Below are 18,869 nucleotides of genomic sequence, written 5' to 3' on the forward strand. Positions count from 1 at the left end.
AAGTGAGAAGCAGCTCCTGGCTACCCCTCTGAGTTTTCAGTGGACACAATATTTACCTTAGGGATGGCAAATTATCAGCATTCAGATCACCACGTCCTATCTAGAGCCCGTGGCAGACATTGCTAATCAATCATAGCACAGTGGCCTTAGACACTTCCTCCACGCAGTGCACTGGGCAGCCACCACCAATTGATCAGGTGAACCCAATTTGCCATCCGGGTAGAGCAGATATCTGTGCTGCCCCCGACCTGGCGTGTCCAGTCCGGCCCTGACCTTTGGCCCCCTTGCAAAGTCCTACCAACTAAGCCTCAGGCCCATTAGCCAGGGCCTGCGTGAGGGCTCGAGGTCTGGCGCCGAGGATGTGACGGTGAGCCGAGTTCTTGGAGCTCTTGCGCGTGCCGACCACGTTGCAGCTCTTGGGCTCGCACCCCGCTCCACGCTGGTGGAAGAGGCCACGGACGGTGGTCTGGAAGCTGCTGGTGACGAAGCAGTAGACGATGGGGTCCATGCAGCTGTTGAGGCTGCTGAGGGTCACTGCCACATGGTAGACCACGAGGCTGGTGTGGTGCGGCACGTCGGGCCACAGCGCCACAGCCACCTGGCGGGCGTGGAAGGGCGTGAAGCAGACGAGGAAGATGACGAGCACGGTGAGCAACAGCTGCATGGCCCGCATGCGGCGCTGGCGGCCCTGGCGCAGCAGGCCCGGCCGTGACAGCGCACACATGATGCGGCCGGTGAATATGCTAATGACCAGCAGTGGCAGCAGGAACTCCAGGACGGTCAGTGCAAAGACGCGGCAGCAGGGCCCGCCGGTGGCCGTCACGCCCAGCACGGACAGGGTCACGGTGCCGGCGGCCAGCCACACAAAGGCGCACACGGCTCTGGCGCAGGCAGGCTGGCGCCAGCGGCGGCCACCGTCGGGCTGCACGATGGCCAGGTAGCGGTCCACGCAGATGCAGGTGAGGAAGAGGATGGAGCAGTGCATGTTGAGGAAGTAGCCAAAGACGTGCGGGAGGGCGCAGTGCAGGCAGCCGCGGGTGCCGTAGAAGACAGCAAAGCGCGTGGGCAGGGACAGGCCCACCAGCAGGTCAGTCACCACCAGGTTGATGGTGTAGATGACCGACGGCGTCTTGGCCTGGGTGCGGCAGCCGAAGACGTACAGCGCCAGCCCGTTGAGCACCAGCCCCACCAGGAAGATGACGCCATGCACTGCCATCAGTGCCAGCCACAGGCCTGGGAAGGCGGCGTGCAGCTCCCCGTCCAGCACAGCAAACAGGTGGAACAGGGGCATCTCCGGCGTGCTGACATTAGTCCACGCTGCCGCTGCCGCTGTGGCATTGGGGGCAGCCATGGCCGAGGGCCCTGCGGAAGACGCGGAGGGCATGACAGCAGCCAGCGCACGCCCGGGGCCTGGAAGGAAGGAGACCGGGTTACCCTGGGGTTATTGGAGCCCTGCCCCGAGGCTGGACCTCACCTGGCTCGTCTGCCCACCCAGCACCCCAACATTCCCACCTTTGTGCCTTTGCCTGGCCTGGCCCTGGCACTTGCCAGCGTGGAGCTTCAGCAGAATGCCAGTGCTGTGAGCCTGCTCCTTGCTGTAATGGGAGGTGAAAAGCCTCGCAAGACTGTCACCGGGACTGAAAGATGGCAAAGGCGACTGGTGTGGCACAGGTAAGATGACGGGCCAAGTGTGTGGTGTTTGAGCCTGGGCTCCAATCCCAGTTGCTTCCTCGCTCGCTGTGCAACCTCAGGCAAGTCACTTAACCTCTCTGTGCCTCACGTCCTAATCTATATCATTGGGACTACAGAGCTGCTGGGAGGATTAACTGAGCACAGCAGTGCTCAGCGCACCATTAGCTGGTGCCAAATAAACCACGGTTCTGCTAGGACAGAGCCGTGCCCTCGGTCACCCCAGTCCACAGCTCCCACACCCATGCGACACAGCCCCTGTCCTCCAGGCCACCCATCTGTTCTCACCTCCTGCAAGGCTGGCACCAGGTCAATGCCCTGGGTGAAGGTCCTCATAAGGGTCCAAGAGGCTGGGATTGGGGAGCTGGGAGCCAGCCCCCTGGCCACCCCAGTTTCTCCCCAGCCCTGAGAGGTGGCCACCTTTGCTGTCTTGGAGGCCCACGTGGGGTGGCTCACTGGGGCTCGAGCCCGCAGCCAGGTCCCAGAAGCGGCAGCACAGCAGATGTGAGTTAAATAAACACTGTGCTCCCTGCCTGGTCCAGCCAGGCCTGGTGGCCCAGACACTGCGGTGGGGGCAGGCTGGGGGTGGGGCTGCCCACCCTGTTTCTGTTCCTGCTGAGCTGTTTAACTTGCTGAGGTTTATCCCTTTGTTTATAAACGAAGGGTTAACAGGCTCCCATCCCTGCCCTGGGCCAGGCTGATCCTCCAAATAAGGACATTTCTGTCTTTTTCAGGAGAAAGGAGAAGGCTTTGGGGAGAAGCAGGGAGGAGGGGAGGGCACATGGGACATCCCAGGTATAGTGTGCCCTCCCCCCCACCCCGCAAGGGGAGGGAAGACCCCTCCCCCTTCCTGGCGACCAAGGGAAGTGAGGCGTCTGCTGTGAACGGACCTCACACTGCCCACTCCCCCTGGACGGCTACTGCACATCCTTGAGCAACAGGCTCCTTCCGGCAGTCTCCACCCAGTGGAAGTCGTGCCCGCTGGGGGACTGGGGACCGAATGCCAGCCTGGAAGGGCTGGGCACAGCAGGGGACCTCTTGCTAGCTGAGGCTCAGGTCCCAACCTGGCCGGGAGGGAGCCCCTGGCAGGGCAGGCGGCTGCCTCCATCCTCCAGCTCAGAGAGGGTGGCATCGGCTGAGCCTCTGTCTCTGGGACGCCGGCCCTGAGCGTCTGCTAACTCTCAAGGTGCTGCCGGGAGGAGTCGGATGCTGCCCAAGACTGTGTCCGGCCCCTCTGGCCACCTCCAGCGCAAGTGGGCCCAGGCCTCAGCTCACGGGGTCCTCTGGGAGGGCTGTCCTCTGCCCGGTGTCCCCAGCCCCTAACACACAGGGTCTTTGGATGTGTTTGTCCAACGGCAGCTCAGGGAGACAGGGTGCGAAAGTGACGTCCGGGGCAGGGAGAGACCTGTGGGCGCGAGGGGCTGGGGAGCAGCGAGGGGAGGTGATGAGGCTAGGCTGTGGGGCTGGCATCCTGGTGCCTCAGGGCTGTGGGCTTCGTCCTCAGGCAGCGTGGAGCCCCGCAGTCCCCCAGGAAGGAGAGGGATGCCTCCCAACGCGTCCCTGCTCTACCGTGGAAAACACAATGCCTCGGCAAACCCCCAGGAGGAAGGGCCCAGGGAGACAGGAGCTGGCACCAGACACACGCAAACAGGTTTTTGAATTTCCTTTCGCGCGCCTTTCGGTTTTCCAATGTGTCTGCATGAGGTCTGCATCCATGTGACAATCAGAGACAAATAATAAACACCACAGAAGGTTTCCTCTGGCATTCAGTCCCACCCCAGGGACAGCCTCACATGCTGGCCAGCACCTCTCTGAAGGTGCCGGCGGTGTGGTCCAGGGCTGCCCGCCTGGAGCTCCAGAGCGGGGGTATGCGCGGGACACCCCAGAGGCCGGGCAGGTGAGGACGGAGGACGTCAGCCAAGCACACCATGATTCTCAGCTCTGAGAGTCTGAGCCTGATCTGGTCCCCGCCCTGGGCGCCGACGCCACTCACACACTGAGGTCAGTCCCGGAACACGACGAACCTTGGCATCTGTCACGCCGGCCGAGCTCAGATCACGGCCACAGCCCGGGCCCTCCCATGCCCCCGCTTTCTACACCACCATCTCTTCCCCTTTGCTCTCTGCTGAGTCTGGCTGTCTCTGTCTGTATGATAAGACCCCCGCCACCCCATCCTGCTTACGCCGGCCCCAGCACACCCCTCACCTCTCACGGTGATAACACACTGACCTGAGTAGTCACTGGCCGCTCTCTGGGGGCATCTACTCACGATCCCTTTTGTTTCGCAAGATGAGGAGCTCAAACCTTGAGACCCTGGGCCCTGTGGAGGTGGGCTTGCTGATGGCCTCGGGGATCCACAGTCCAGGGCGCTCGGCTCTCTGGGGCCGGGGAGGCACAGGGCTGGGAGTGTCTGGGCTGAGCTGCCTCCACCCCACATGGCCTCAGGGCAGACACTCCTTCACTGGGCCTCGGTTTCCCCCGTGGTCTCCACCGCCTCAGCTCTTGGTCCTCCTTGAGGCTCCACGGGATGGACCGCTCCACCCCCTGAATCTGCTTTGGTCAAGCGCGAGGGCTGCCGCGGGCCCCCCCGAGCCCTGAGCAGAGCGCCCTCCTTCCATGCTCTCAGCACTAACCCTGCCCTCCGTGGTCCCGCCGGTCCTCCGGTCTGGGGCTGACTCGCCCTCGGGTCCACCATGTCCGCTTCTCCCTCTGTCCACACCCAGGACCCCATACCCCCATCTGCCGGCCCGGGCTGGGCCTGTCCACACTCCCGTGGGAAGATGGGGCTCAGTGTGGTATGGGATGTCACAGCTGGTGATGGCTGGGGGTGGTGGGCATTGCGGGGAGCACTTGACCAGTAAGAGTAACCAGTGGAGGTGCGCGCTGGGGGCTGGCCCCGCTCATGAGGGGTCACCCCGGGTGTTGACTAACCTCTCTGAGCCTCAGCCTCCCTGCCCGCAAAGTGATGATGTAACAACAGCACCTTCTTTCTGCAGTTTCTGAGCGGGTTCATGGCATCGGTTCCCTTGCAGATCCAGGCACTGGTGATGGTAACTCCTTACCCACCTGGCTCCTGGCCTCCTCCACTCACTCAGAGGAAACTGAGGCTCTGGAAGGGACAGGCCAGGGCTCGAACCTGGGTCTGCCTAGCGCGAGCCCACAGCTGGGTCCTTGGGCCTGAGGGAGGGCGGGCACCCAGGCAACGGTCCCCTCCTCTAGCAGGTGCACGGTGGGCACCCACTCCCCACCTGCCTTCCACCCTGCTCCACTCTAAATGTAGCCCGGAATGAGGGGAAAGGAGAGAAGCCTCTGCTCTTCTGTGGGGATAGCCTGACGCTGGCCCTCACACCCAGGCTGAGTGGGGAGGCACAGACCTGGCCCTTGGATGGGCCCCAGGTGGTGGGCAAGCAGAAGCGTCCCAGACACCTGGGCTTGAGCCCAGCCCTGCCACTCCCTCGACCCGCGACCCTTGACCTCGGCCAGTCAGCGATCCTTCTTCTCCTCATCTGCTAAATGGGGTCACTAGTGCTTTCCACAGCCTGAGGAAGCCAGTCTGAGGGTGGAGGCGTGGCCCTGTCCCCTCCCCATTCCTGGCAGGTGCCCTAGTCCTGGCTGAGGCACAGCGAAGCCTGCAGCTGGGGTCAGCTGGCTGGACCCCAGTGGGCAGGGGCCACGTCCTCGTAGGGCCTAGCACCGTGCCAGGTTCAAGGTCTGGAAACTGCCTCAGGGCAACTGACCCAGGCTGGGAGCCTTCACACATCTACCAGCCACTACCCTGGCCTGCTCCGCCCACCCATGCTCAGGCCCTTCCCTGGGCAGAGAGGAGGGCACGCGGACCTGCTCTCCGGGGGCTCAGGGTCAGAGGAAGAGACACACAGTGGGTTGGGGGGACTGGAGCATAGCAACTAAGAGTCTCGACTCTGGCCTGGATGCCCCACCCAAAGCCTGGCTCCATCTCAGAACTGGCTTGTGACCTTAAAGTCTCTGAGCCTCAGAATTGGGATCCATCTCTGAGGCTGTACCGACACATTGTCAACACGTGGCCCTGGAAGGGTCCTGAGAGGATTTCAGCTGGTGAGGGGATGGGAGATGGGCCGAGTATAAATAAAGGTGAGGGTTAGGGAAGGGAGGTGCCCTGTGGAGAACGGCAGCAGGAGGACGGCAGGGTGGGCAGGCAGGCCTTGCAGAGTGGACTCTGCACAGCCCCAGGCCCCAAGGGCGAGTGCTGGTCCTGGGTGGACTGAACAGCTGGAGTGCAGCTGTGCGGGTGGGGCCCAGGGCTTCGGGCCCCTGGGGGCCTCCCTCCTCCTGCACCTCTCTTCCTTCCTTTTTCCCCTCCCGCCCATCTCAGAGGAAACTAGGGTCTTGGGAGGAAGGGTCAGGAATTCCTCCACTGCCCAGGCTGCCCAGGTCTCAGTCTCCTCATCTACGCAATGGGCAGGTGGCTCTGAGGGTACTTCCAGCTCGGAAGCACTTCAAGGCTTGAACATGCCTGCACCTTTGGGAACGTCTTGGCTGCAAGACTGCTCTAGAGGGCTCTTTCAGGGAGCAGGGCAGAGGGATGGTCGTGGAATCCCGGCGGCTTGGGGACTGGGGCGAGATGCAGGCCCAGTGCTTCCCAGGTTAGGAGGGGCCCTTGGGAGCCGCGGGCAGGAAGTCTCAGCCTCCCTCCACCATGTGTGAGATAAAGTCCTTCAGTGGCTTGGCGCTGCTCAGCTCCTAGCCTCAGACATGGACTCCTGTAACACGGAACCCCAGGCTACAGTGCTTGGTCACAGGTGGCCTCATGACCCCAGCCCAGCCAGTTACTACCGGCCCTGGGACTTTTGCTGGCAGCTCTCTTCCCTGGGGTTGCCACTCTAGCTGGTTGTGAGACTCAAGCTGCCGATGGCCGTATTCCTCTAGAGGAAACCCACCAGGAGGAGAGACTAAGTCCTGACAGGATGGTTCAAGCGCCTGGATCCAGCCCTTCCTGAAGCCAGTCAGTCGTCTGGGACTTGGTTATCTCCCTCTTCGGCTTAAGTTACTTTGGAGTTTATGTCACTTGTGACTAAAATAATTCTGACGATACCCTCTTATTCACCTGTAAGCTTTCTTCAGTTCGGGCGCCTCTTCCTTCAGAGAGCCCGCCCTGATTGCTTCAGGTAGATTTGCTGCCACTTCTGGGCCCTCACTGTACCCGAGGCTCTGTCACTGCCTGGCCACTTGTCCAGTTTCCCCACTAGCCTGTGAATTTTTGGAGGAGAGGCCTGCACATTCACATTCAGTATATGTCAAGAGGATGAGTGAATGAATGTGTAAAAGCTCAGCTTGTGGGGCATCCCCGGTGGCACAGTGGTTAAGAATCCGCCTGCCAATGCAGGGGACACGGGTTCGAGCCCTGGCCTGGGAAGATCCCACATGCCGTGGAGCAAATAAACCCATGTGCCACAACTACTGAGCCTGTGCTCTAGAGCCTGCGAGCCACAAATACTGAGCCCACGTGCCACAACTACTGAAGCCCGTGTGCCTAGAGCCCGTGCTCCACAACAAGAGAAGCCACCCCAGTGGGAAGCCTGTGCACCGCAACGAAGAGTAGCCCCCGCTCACCACAACTAGAGAAAGCCCGTGCACAGCAACAAAGACCCAACACAGCAAAAAAAAAAAAAAGCTCAGCTTGCACTCCTCTGAGGACGGGGAACTCACTACCTACCAGGTTAGCCCACTGTAATGCAAAACTCTCTGAAAATAAGAAAGGTCTTTCTATATTGCAGCGTAAATTAACTTTCTCTGACCCAAGCCTACAGCCCCTGGCTTCCCTAGAAATACGTCTGCTTTCTCTGCCCCCTACCCATGGGGCCCTGGCGAGAGACATCTGGATTCCTCCTATCATCGTGGAGGGGGCACAATCCATATTTTGTCAATGAGGATGCAGGATGCAGAGACAGGGAGCTTCAGCAACTAGCCTGGGGTCCCCCAGCTGGGCCCTGGGGCTTCTGGCCATAGGTAACCTTGTGGGCCTCCCTCCCATTGCCCCACCTGACCTTGGAGTGAGGGTTCTGACCCTGCAGGGGTTCTCGCTGAGCCTCAGTCTCCACTTGTGTGGAGTGGGGCTGGCACAGCTGTATTATACTGCTCCTCCGGGATGCTGCGGGCCTTAGCTGATTCAGAGCACCTGGTGCAGGTGTGGAGAGGTGCCGGAGGGTGCGGTAGGAGTGCACTGCTGCCACCTGGTGCCTGGTAAGGGGGGCACGTCTCCCCTTACCCCCCCAGATCTGCAGACCTGGAGCTCCAAGACCCTCTAGGGGAGGCATATGGGGGGTGAAGGATGTCTTCCCCCCCCTAATATGCTCTCCTCACAGGCATCTGGTCACAACCAGGCTTCAGAGCTGGGATTGCTGGGCAGGGGTCCTCCCCGGGAAAAGCCTCAGGTTCTGAGCAAGGCTAGGGGAGCCCCCTCCCCAGTCTCCTCGCGCCCCAACTGAATGACGACGCCCCAGGCACCCTCCAACCTCCGTGCCTTTGCCCAAGCTGCTTCTCGTCCCCCACTGCAGTATTCCTGCCCGCTTTCAGGGCTTCCTCTTGACCTCAGCTCCTCAGGAAGCCTTGTCTTTCCATCATGGCTGGCCCAGTACCTCTCCCGGATGCTCCTGCCCCAGCACCGTCCAGCCCAGCACCGTCCCACGGTGCCTCCCCGTTGGACCGTGAGCACCTCGGGGTGGGCCTGGTGGCTTCGGGGCTGGGGCAGTGCTCCTGTCTGTTCCTCCAGCACACCCAGAACAGCCGGGCGCAGAGCAGCACCCATCTTTCTCTTTGGCTGAGTGAACCGCTGATGGAGCCCGGCAGGGCCTGCAGGGCCAGGCCTGTTTCTCACCCAGGCATCCGGTGCCCTCCCCGCCTGGCCCAGCCCCTCTACAGCCCACCCAGTGTCCCAGGGCCCCCTCCCTCGGCTCCACCCTCACTACCCACTGGTCTTGCCAGCCGAGCAGGTTTAACACCTCCTCCAGCAAACCCACCCGGTCACCCTGACCATTGTCGGCGGTCCCTCGGTCCCCATTGTCCTCCCCCTCCCCCTCCCCTTGGTGCTCATCAGAGGTGTTTGGTTCAAGTCTCAGTTCCTTCACCTGTGATGCTGCGACTGATACTTGTTGAATGGACAAGTGAGTAAACCAACAAATGAAATCGGCAGGACAGCTGGGGGTATTGGGTGGCCAAATGGCCGCAGGTGCCCTCCCAAAGAAGGTGTATAATGACAACAGCAGCAGTGCTAGAGACCCCTGTTTTCCCACCTGAACGGAGGCCTGCCTGGGGAGAGGCCCGGGTCACACCGGGTGCTCAGTGCAGGACTTCTCAGAGCCTTTGTGAAGCTCTCAAACCCGGGGAATGAGCATCTTTCCCCAAGTCACTTGACCCTGTCCCCTCCTGGGCTCCCTCTCCAACCAGCCTGAGGGCCGCACCAGCTCCCCACTGAACATTGATGGGAGATCATGCCCCGCTGCCTCCACCTACAGCTTTCGGGTCCTTGTGTGCCCAGAGACACAGGCCAAGATCCAGAGCCTCAGGGTGCCAGCACCTGCCCACAGACTGCGAGGGGGACCCGGGCCACACTGACCTCCCCTCCTTGGCAGGTGGGGGGTGCATCCTGACCTCTCCTTGGCTTCTCTTGAAACAACCTTGCTATCCCTGTGAGTCCTCTGTGGCCGCCCAGCTGCCTAGCAGACCCCAAACCCGCAGCCTGGCTGCCTCCTGTCCTGCCGCGTACAGGACCGGGGCAGCCAGGGGGCCTGGCCTCAGCTCTGGGCAACAGGTACCTGCCTGGAAGTGTGGCCCAAGATCCCATGTTCTGCTTGCATCAGGAGCCGGGAGGGACAGGCATGGAGGACAGGCCCAGCCTTTTTCCTGACCAAGGTGCCTGGAGCGTCTGCTGTGAACCAGCCGCCATGCCAGACACTCTGCGTCCACACAGCAGTCGTGGGTTTTATAGACAAGGAAGTGGAGGTCCAGAAGGGGGAGTGACAGGCCCTAGGACACACAGCATGAAATTGACGGAGCCAGGACTCAAACCTAGGTCAACTGGCTCCTGGCCCAGGCAGGGGTGGGACCAGGGAGGGGTGAGCATCTCTGGCCCTGGGGTTTGTGGGCAATCAGATTCTGGGTACACAGCGTACCTGCATGTGCCTGTGCCCCTGTTGGGGTGACCCTCACAGCCTTCCAAGGCCAAAATAGCCATTATTGGGGGACCATCTGCCTGTTTATTTTTCTGATTATTCTTGGTTTCATGGCATCTGCTTTAGAACATTGCCTGCTGTTTTTGGCTAGTCTGAGTCTCTGCTTGTTCCATCCAGGGACAGCTGGGCCCTTACTGAGGCCCCCAAGGGGGCCAGTCTGGCCCGTGGTCACCCAGCAGGTCCCAGGTGGCGCCAGCTGCAATCAAGCTCCCCATCCTGGCCAGGGCTCCCTCCGCCCAGCTCAGGGAGAGGGGTCACTCGTGGGTGTGGGTGGAGTGCCGGGCACCTGGGCTCCCCTTCCACCGTCTGAGAGCCCTTGGCTGAGATCTGGGCTCTGATGGAAATGTAAGCTCCTCCGGGAGGGGCAGCCTCAGGCGTCGCCGCACCTGGGGGTCCTGCGGGCGGTCAGACAGCCCTCCCTGCCACCCTGGCTCACCCCTCACCTCCTCCTGATGGTTGCAGCTGCTGCAGCACCTGACCGTCTCCCTGACTCAGCCTCCCCAGGGGCACAGGTCATGGATCTGCGGCTGCCCCTGCCAGGTCTCTGCCCGTTCCCTCGGCCCGGCACGCCACTTCTGCCTGCGTCACCTGCTGAAGGCCCCCAGCACCAACAGTGCCCACGCCCACGGTCCTCCCTGGGCCCCTGGACACCCCTCCACTGGGGCAGAGCCCTAATCCCACACTTCATAGCTTGCATCCGAGATGACCCCTCCCAATATGCCCCACATTGGTGCTGCTGGCCTCATTTTGCCTGTGAGGAAACTGAGGTACAGAGAGGTTAAGTGGCCTGTCTGGGGTCACCCAGCTGGGGGCGGAGGAGCTGGGATTTGAACCCTGCTCTGTGGACCCTCCTGCCTGTACCATGCCAGTGAAAGTTTACCACGTCCCACCGTACAGGGGAGGACTCAGAGGTCCAGGGCGGCACACAGCCCAGTGGCAAGGTCAGAGGAACAATGAGGACCCCATATGCTTTGGAGGCAGCAGACCTGGCCTTGAGGCCAGTGCTGGGGGCACAGAGGGTCTCAGGCAGATCTGGCTCTAGCTTGTGGAGCTCGCAGTCAGGGGCAGGGTGGGGGGAGTGGGCTAGAAAGTGGCTGGGGGGACCACTTTGGCCGCCCAGGAGCAGGAGGGGCCTCAGGAGGACCTGGGGGAACAGTGCTCCAGGCAGTGGGCCGAGCACAGCAAGTGCAAAGGTCCTGAGGTGGGAACTGGCTTCTGTGTTCAGAGCACCGTGAGGGGTCTGAGGGGCAGCTTGGGTGTGGTGATAGCCAGCAGGGCAGAGCAGGGTTGGGGTCCACCAGTGCTCTTCAGGCCCGAGGGCTGCCTCCTCCGGGAGGCCCTCCCAGATCACCCAGCTCCCCGCACACCTTCACCTCCGCCTGCTTTTTTTGCCTTGCAGCCCTCCCACCACCCGACAGCTTCATATTTATTTGTTTCTTGTTTTTCCCCTACTGGACTGGCAGTGCCGTGAGGGCCAAGGCCTGGGCTGTGGCTAAATGAACAAATGAATGATTTTGAGAGCCCCCTCTGGCCTCTTCAAGCCTTAGTTTCCTCACCTATAAAGTGGGTGTGCTGAGACCCACCTCATCACATCAGGTTACCGCAGGACAAAAGGAGACCAGCCCGCAGGCTCCCAGGAGGTGCTCAGGAAACGTCCAATCCCCTCCCCCACACGCCGGGGCTGTAGAAGCAGCAGACTTTGCTTTTTCTGAGGCTCAGAGACGCGCAGCAACTTGTCCATGGCCACACAGCCACGAGGGGAGGTGGTGCCCTGGTAACCCTCTGGCTGGGAGTGACCATAGGTTGGCAGAAGAATATGGGGGCCACTGGTAGGGCCAGCCGCCTGTCCGAGGGCTGTGAGCTGCTGCCACCACGCCTCCAGTCCCTTCCGTTCCCAGTCCTGCCCCAGGACGCACAGCTGCTCCTCGTCTGCCCTGCCCAGCACCCTGGCCACAGGCCAGTTCCCAACTGGCCCTCCCCCCCTCGGGACCCTGTTCCTGCTGCCTTCTCAGGGCCAGCACCACCAGAGAGCCAGGCGGGGGCAGTGCCAGCTGCGAGGTCTACGTAGGGGGCTGGGTGGGCCCTGGGCCTCAGTTTCTCCGACACTACAAGGGTGGGGAAGGGCCGGGCTGGGACCTAGGACCTGAGCTGTGGGATGTCAGGAGGTGTGCCCTGGTCGGAGCCTGTCCCTACAAATCCCTCACCCCCCGGCCCTGCCCCAGCCTGGGGGATGGTGGTGGCCAAGGTCCCAGAGCTCATCAAGTGCCTCTGGGGTACCGCAACCCTTTCCCTGACCTCTGGGGAAATCGAGGCGCCCAGCAGATGACCAGTGAGAGTGCTGAATGAATGAAAGAAGGAAGGAAGTCCAGAGGGGGGCTTGGGAGCCCTGCAGCACAGGTGGGGCTGGGCACAGCGGGTGTCCCTGCGAGCCCTGGGGAGCTCTCCCTCCCCTATCCCTCACTTGGCCTGGTCAGCTGTAGCTGCCCTCGCCCTCGCCCTCAGTTTTCCCGTCTGTACAATGACTCCCTGCAGGGTGGGACCGCAAAGCCACTTTTGGGCTCTGAGTTCTCTCCAGCCCGGGTCTTTCTCTGCCCCTGCCCCCTGCCGGCATGCCTGCCTGCCTGCCTGCACGGGGCGTGAGGACCCCGGCACCCACCATCTCATCTCAGGGAGGGGAGGCCCGGCCGGCCCGAGGGGGACTCACCTCACCTTCGCCCGCGTGGAGAGGAGACGGCCGCGGCTGTGGCTCCGTGGGCCACTTACTGCAGCTTCCCTACGGACCTCGCCTTTCTGGGGGCTGACGTCAGGCCCGCGCTCGGGGCTCCTTTTGGGCAAAGGCAGCGGGGCGGGGGCGGGGTGGGGGCGGGGCGGGCGCCTTCCCCGCCCCCGCCGGCCCCCTGTGGAGCGTGGTTCAGGGCCCTGGGGGAGGGAGCCTGGGGCAGCCGAGTCCACAGGCCCGGCCAGGCAGAGGAGGAAACTGAGGCACGGAGGGCAGAGCCGAAGCTGCACCACCCAGGAAGGGGAAGGGGTACAGCGGCTCCAGCCTGGCTCTCTGTCCCCCACAGTGTCCTCTCTGGGAAGGCTCCCTGGGCCCTGGAGAGCTCGGCTGGCACTCACGTGTGCTGTAGGAGCTGGGGACACATGCAGATCGGTTTTCTGCCTGGGAGGGGACAAAGGCATCCCGGGCTGCCTCTGGCCATCCTGGCTGCCCCATGCAGGTCTGGGTTGCCGCGCTGCTCTCCAGTTCCGTTTGCCTGTTCTGGCCCTGGGGTGTCTGTGCCCGTGACCCAGGTCTCGAACGTGTGTTGTCTGGGTCTCTGCGTCCACTCGTGTGTGTCCCTGGGGCGGATGTGGCCTCACAGGGGCACACGCATGCCTGATGCCGTGCACCGGCCTGGCGCCACATTTGACCCAGCATAACCTCTGTGAGTGCTGGTGGCTCTGCGGGAACACGCAGCGGCTGAGAGGGACATCCCTCTCCAGACAGACACCCTGACCGGGGTGGTGGCTTGTGGCCAGGCTGGGGGGTCAGGGTTTTGGGCTCGAGGTCAGGCAGGGCTCAGGGCCAAGTCTGTGACATGCCGCTTCCTGTGCCTGAGTGCCACCTCTGGTCTCCTGTCTCTGCGCTCCTACCCACTCATGCGGTTGAATCACCCTAGACCCCTCGACTAAGCACCTACTGAGCTGGCCCGGGGCTGGGCACTGAGGACACAGGCCAGAGACAGGCCCCTGGCCTCCACGCTCTGAGTCTGGTGGGGGACATGGCTTCAGTGCACCAGCGAGAGGGAGCGGGGTGCCGCAGGGCGCTGGCCAGGAGGGCAGCACAGCCGGGCAGAGGCAGGGGTGACAGGAGGTAGGCAGCCTGGGTGGGCAGAGGGAGGGGAGGTCCTCGGGCAGCGGGAACTGCATGTCAGGGTCCCCGTGAGTGGAGGCAGGAATGAGCAGGGCACTTTCACACGGAGTTATAGCTGCCCTTGTGGGGACCAGAATGGGACACTTGACGCGAGGGCAGTGGGGAGCCATTGAAGATTCTGAGGGAGGGTGGTCCTTGGAGTAGCCTCGCTGCCCCCTCAACAGGTCTCCCTACTAATGCAGGGCTGAGCCCACAGGCTACCGTTGTCTCCTTAGAACGCTGTCGTATCTGTCCCAGGAGGGGAAACTGAGGCCCAGAGTGGTGCAGGAGCCCCTGGCCCATCCAGGTCCCTGACCCGGGCTGGCACTGGCTCCTGTCTGGCAAGGGAGGGGCAGCCAGGGTCTTGCTGGGGGAGTGTGGATCCAGTGTTGTTTGTGTGCGGGGCAGGGGTAGGGGCAGACTGGAGGCAGCCAAGATGTGGGAGGGTGCCGGAGGGCTGAGCCATCTGAGGGTCAGGTTTTATGAGCTGGAGGCAGCCCACGGCCGCTGAGTCACTGGCAGGGCTTGCCAGGCCTCGTACTCTCTCTGAGGGCCGCGGGGCTCTAGGCTGGCACAGGAAGGCTGGTTCCCAAAGAAACCTCGGGGAGGTTCTCTGGAACGCAGCAGATGCTGTGTACTGCCGGGGAGCACTTCTCACTCTAGGGCGCTCTTCTCTGTAGGACCGAGGGGGTCTGGGGTGGGTGCCGGAGCCCACAAGGCTCGGGGTGACCAACCCCAACAGCGGCCCTCAGCGGAGACAGGGGCACAGGGACAATCTCACCCTTGTCACGTCCACACGCTGGGTCAGGCCAGGCTGTCTGTGTCTGGGGTCAGGGGTCAGATGTTGGCTGGCTCAGGGGTCAGACCCCTTCCGGTGGGTCTGACGCGAGCAGTTTAGGGTGGGGCTGCCCCTCCTGGAGCCCAGCCTGGCAGAGAGCCCGCTGTGCCCGCAGAAGCCCCCCACACTCACGGCTGGGCTGTGAGGCTCCACAGTCGTGTCTCAGGACGCACCTCCCCTGCGGCCTGCTGCTCTGAGGGACTGAGCCACGGAAGCTGCAGAGCAGCCCAGGGGGGCCGAGGGCAGGCGGGGGACACGCGGCAACAGCCAGGCCGCCGCTCTCACCACCATGGTGCCTGCAGCGCCAGACCTCATCCATCCTCCCTCATCGCGGTGCTGCCGGGGGATGTAAACAGCGCTGGGACCCAGGCCACACAGTCTGCCCCGGGTGAGGCGGGGCGAGGGGCACTGCGGGGTAGGGGACGCAGGCCAGCTGGGTGGTGGGGGAAGACTCGCCCCCAGAAGGGGTGATCCCGGCAAGACAGGTGGTAGCAGGGCTGGGTGGGAGGCTCAATGGCCATGCACCCCCTCCTGTGCTCTGGACTCCCTGGAAGGGTCCGGCACCCACAGGGGAGGCCTGGATAGGCTGTCGGGGTACCGTGTGAGTGTGTTGTGTGTCTGGGTTGGGGGGCCCTTGGGCAGCCCTGTGTTGGAGCCCGGTTGGACCCCTCGCTCGTGTGCTCTGACCCTCAGCGTCTCCCCATAAAGTGGGGACAGCGTGGCCGGTGAAAGGCCCCAGGCCAAGTCCCCCTCCTCTCAGGAAGCACCGAGTCCTGCCACTGCACGTGGGACGTTTCACAGGAACGCTCATCCCCAGCAGATGTGGGGAAACGGGCCGCAGGTGGGGACTCACCTAGGCCCACAGCCGCCGGTGGGAGAGCTGGAGAAACCGGGCCGGCTCTCTGGAGGGTGAGTGAGGCTCAGGTGGGGCACAGATGCCCACCCTTCCCCCACCCCTGTGTCCTTAAATGCACGGAGCTAGTTTGGGCGGGCCAACTAGAGCTGGAACGTGCATTGTGGGGAAATGTCCAGGGCACTGAGGATGGGCCTAGAGCACAGTTATGGTGGGAGCTTGCTCTGAGGCTCGGGGGACCACCACCCCTGGGCTTTGTCTCCTCAGTTCCCTGAGCCACTCTTCCAGGTCTCATTTGTTACCCAGAAGCCCCTCAGAGCTCATCTTGTGCCACCTTCAACTTTTACAGGTGGAGAACTTGAGGCCCAGAGATGGACAGAGACCTGCTTAAAGCCACACAGCAAATGGATCGCTGCAGATGCTGGCGGGAACCAGGCCTGGGCTTCCTAACTTTTGGGCTGCCTGGGTGACCGGAGCAGGGTTGTTTAATCATTCGTTCAATGCAGCATCTGGGACTGTGAGAGCAGCCGTCCTCATGGGTCTGCTGAGACTGTGGACCTGACCCTGTGTGAGCCTAGGGTGAGATGGAGGGGCGGCTTTTGGTGCTGCTGAAGGAGGGCCTGGGGACTTGGCAGAGGTCCCGAGGCCCCACGGAGTGAGGGGAGGGGCCCCTGTGGGAATGGCAGGGAGGAACGGGTGGGGGCTGGGCTCATCCCTGAGGAAGCCGAGGGAAGCCCTAGGTCTTTGAAGGGTGGGTCCAACCCAAGAGGGCTTGCAGGAGGAGGAGACCTTGTCAGCAGCCTTTGCAGGCCTGGAGGAGCCATGGTTCCAGGCAGCAGGTCTCAGGGAAAGAAAGTCAGAGTATCATTCACAGAGGGAACCGTGGCCCCAGCAGGGTCTCACCCTGAGCTCTTGCTCTACCCCCCGCCAGGGGCTGTTTCAGGGCTTCCATGTGCATCACCTCATTTTCACAACAGCCCTGAAAGGCAGGTGCAGTTATGATCCCACTTTACAGATGTGGGAATTGCTGCCCAGAGCTAAGCCACTGACCAAGTCCCCAGCCAGAGAGGAGCTGGCTGACCTCTCAACCCCACAGCACATTTTCTCCACGTCCCAGCCCTGAAATACAAGTGTCCGCTTTCATCCCATCCCTACGGCACACACAGACCCTGAGGCCAGCCCTGCTCCGGCCCTTACATGCTTTTATATGCACTTGTGTGTATGCACACGTATCGCATGCATGACACACACAGACGCATGCACACAGACCAACACACCCCCGCACACCGCGATGCACACACACCCCTGCGTGTACACACGCGGGCACAGGATGCACACTCACACCGATGTACACTCCCGCACACACACGGACGTGCACGCACACGCATGACACACGCCTCTCCCCAGCTTCCTGGTTAGCGTCAAGTCCTCTTGGGAGGCGTGTGTGCAACCCCCTTGCATGTATCCCGGCTGGGCTGTGGCGGCCGGAGGAGGAAGAATTTCCAAACAGGAAGAGCTCACTTGGTGGCACCGTCTTCCCTGTGTCAAACATCCCAACCTGGCCTGGCTGAGGGGCAGGAGCCTGTCACCGCTCCCACCGGCCCTCCTGGGATTCGCACCGGCTCTGCCCAGCTTGGCTGTGGAGCCCACCCGCCCAGGTGGCCCGACCTCTTACAGGTAAGCGAGCTGAGGCCAGGAGTGGGGCTTGGCTCTTCAAACTCAGCTGCTGCTTCAGCCCCCTCTGACCTCCCCAAGGTCTGGGCAGGTGCTCCCCCGACGGCTCACCTGTGACTGGCCAGGTCGGGCAGGGGTGCACTTTGGTGTTCTCCACACGGCCCTCCATGGGGGCACCCTTGTAACCATCGTGGTCTGATGGAGGGGAAGCGAGGCCTGAGGTCACGCAGCTGGGAAGGGGCGGAGTTGGGGGTTGAACCCAGGCAGCAGCCCGGGGCCTGCAGAGCCCTGAAACTGCCCTGCTGAGCGGGTCTGCTTCCTCTGAGGAAATTTCAGGAACCCATCCGCCAGGCACGGTGGAGAGCTCCCCACATCCTGGAAGCCCCGCACCCGGGGCGGGGAGTGCTGGTTCCAGGCCTCTCCCAGGTCGAAGGCCCTGTCCGCAGGCAGCCTTCTGCCCAAGTCCTGGAGGCCCAGGGCGGCCACCAAGAGCTGCCCCAGCCTGGCCTGGGTTGTGGCTCCCTTGGCAGCGCCAGACTGGCCCACTCAGGTCACGGGCTGGCCATATCCCCTGCAGGGCCTTCCTTGGGACCTGCTTTCTATTTTAGCCTTTCCTGGCCTCTGGAAGGCACCATGGGACCGGAATAGCTCTGTCTGTCTCTGTCTGCTCAGCAGGACTTGGAGGGTGGCTCCGGACGCCTGGGCTCTGTTTGCCGACCCTGGAGTGAGAGCGGGATCGGCAAGGGGGCAGCGGCCACGCAGGGACACTGTCGCAGCAGTCACTGTTCTCTACACAGCCCTGTCTACCTTCCCTCCCAGAAGATAGTGAGCTCCCCGTCACTGTAAGTGGCCAAAATAGAGCCTGGATGGGCACATTCCAGAGCTGCTGAGTGGGTATCAGCATTGGGTGGACAGGAAGACTGATGACCTCTGAGGAGTGGGACGCAGAGACCCCAGACTCTAAACATCACTGATTCTGGGATTCTGCGATTCCAAACTGCTAGGATGTTGTCACTTCTAAGAGTCTGGGGTTAAAGCTTCCGTGACAGGCTCTCCCCAGGCTCCAACCCCGCCTCCCGGAGACGGAGATGCCACCCTGAGGCCTCTCCCCACCGTCTCTGGGGGAGGCTGAGCTCCTTGCCATAGCCACACCTTTGCCCGCACTGTTCTCGCCACTTCTCTCCAGATCCAAATCCACCCTAGCTTTGAGGCCACCTCTTCCACGAGGCCTGCCTTGATTGACTTCTCTAAGCCCCGGATTCTGAGGGCAGTTTGGGCCCTGGTCACTTGTCTGGATCTCCCAGGCCAACTCTGTCTCTAACTGGATGTTTAGGTCCCCCCAGACAGGGCCAGAATTTTACTTGTTTCTCTCTCTCTGATGCTCAGTGTATGTGAGGGTGTACGGTAGGAGCTCAATGAATGCAAACGCCCACTCAGTTTTTTTTTTGGCCACGCTGCACAGCTTGCGGGATCTCAGTTCCCCGACCAGGCATTGAACCCGGGCCACGGCCGTGAAAGCGTGGAGTCCTCGCCGCTAGGCCACTAGGGAATGCCCAAACCCATCATTAAAAAAAAATTCTTTATTTATTCTGGCTGCGCCAGGTCTTCATGGTGGCACGCGGGATCTTTTAGTTGCGGCATGAGAACTCTTGGTTGAGGCATGCATGTGGGATCTAGTTCCCCGACCAGGGAGCGAACCGGGCCCCTGCATTGGGA

The 18,869-nt window shown here is 62.3% G+C and overlaps 1 protein-coding gene across 1 annotated transcript; it reads right to left on the reverse strand.

The window, feature by feature from the left end:
- Window positions 1–301: 301 nt before the first annotated feature.
- On the reverse strand, window positions 302–1,384 carry GPR20 (G protein-coupled receptor 20). Its single transcript, XM_065895689.1, has one exon. The coding sequence runs from the start codon at window positions 1,382–1,384 to the stop codon at window positions 302–304; it is 1,083 nt and encodes a 360-aa protein (XP_065751761.1).
- Window positions 1,385–18,869: the final 17,485 nt, after the last annotated feature.

Source organism: Phocoena phocoena, chromosome 17 (genome assembly GCF_963924675.1).
Source record: "Phocoena phocoena chromosome 17, mPhoPho1.1, whole genome shotgun sequence".
Taxonomy (NCBI): domain Eukaryota; kingdom Metazoa; phylum Chordata; class Mammalia; order Artiodactyla; family Phocoenidae; genus Phocoena; species Phocoena phocoena.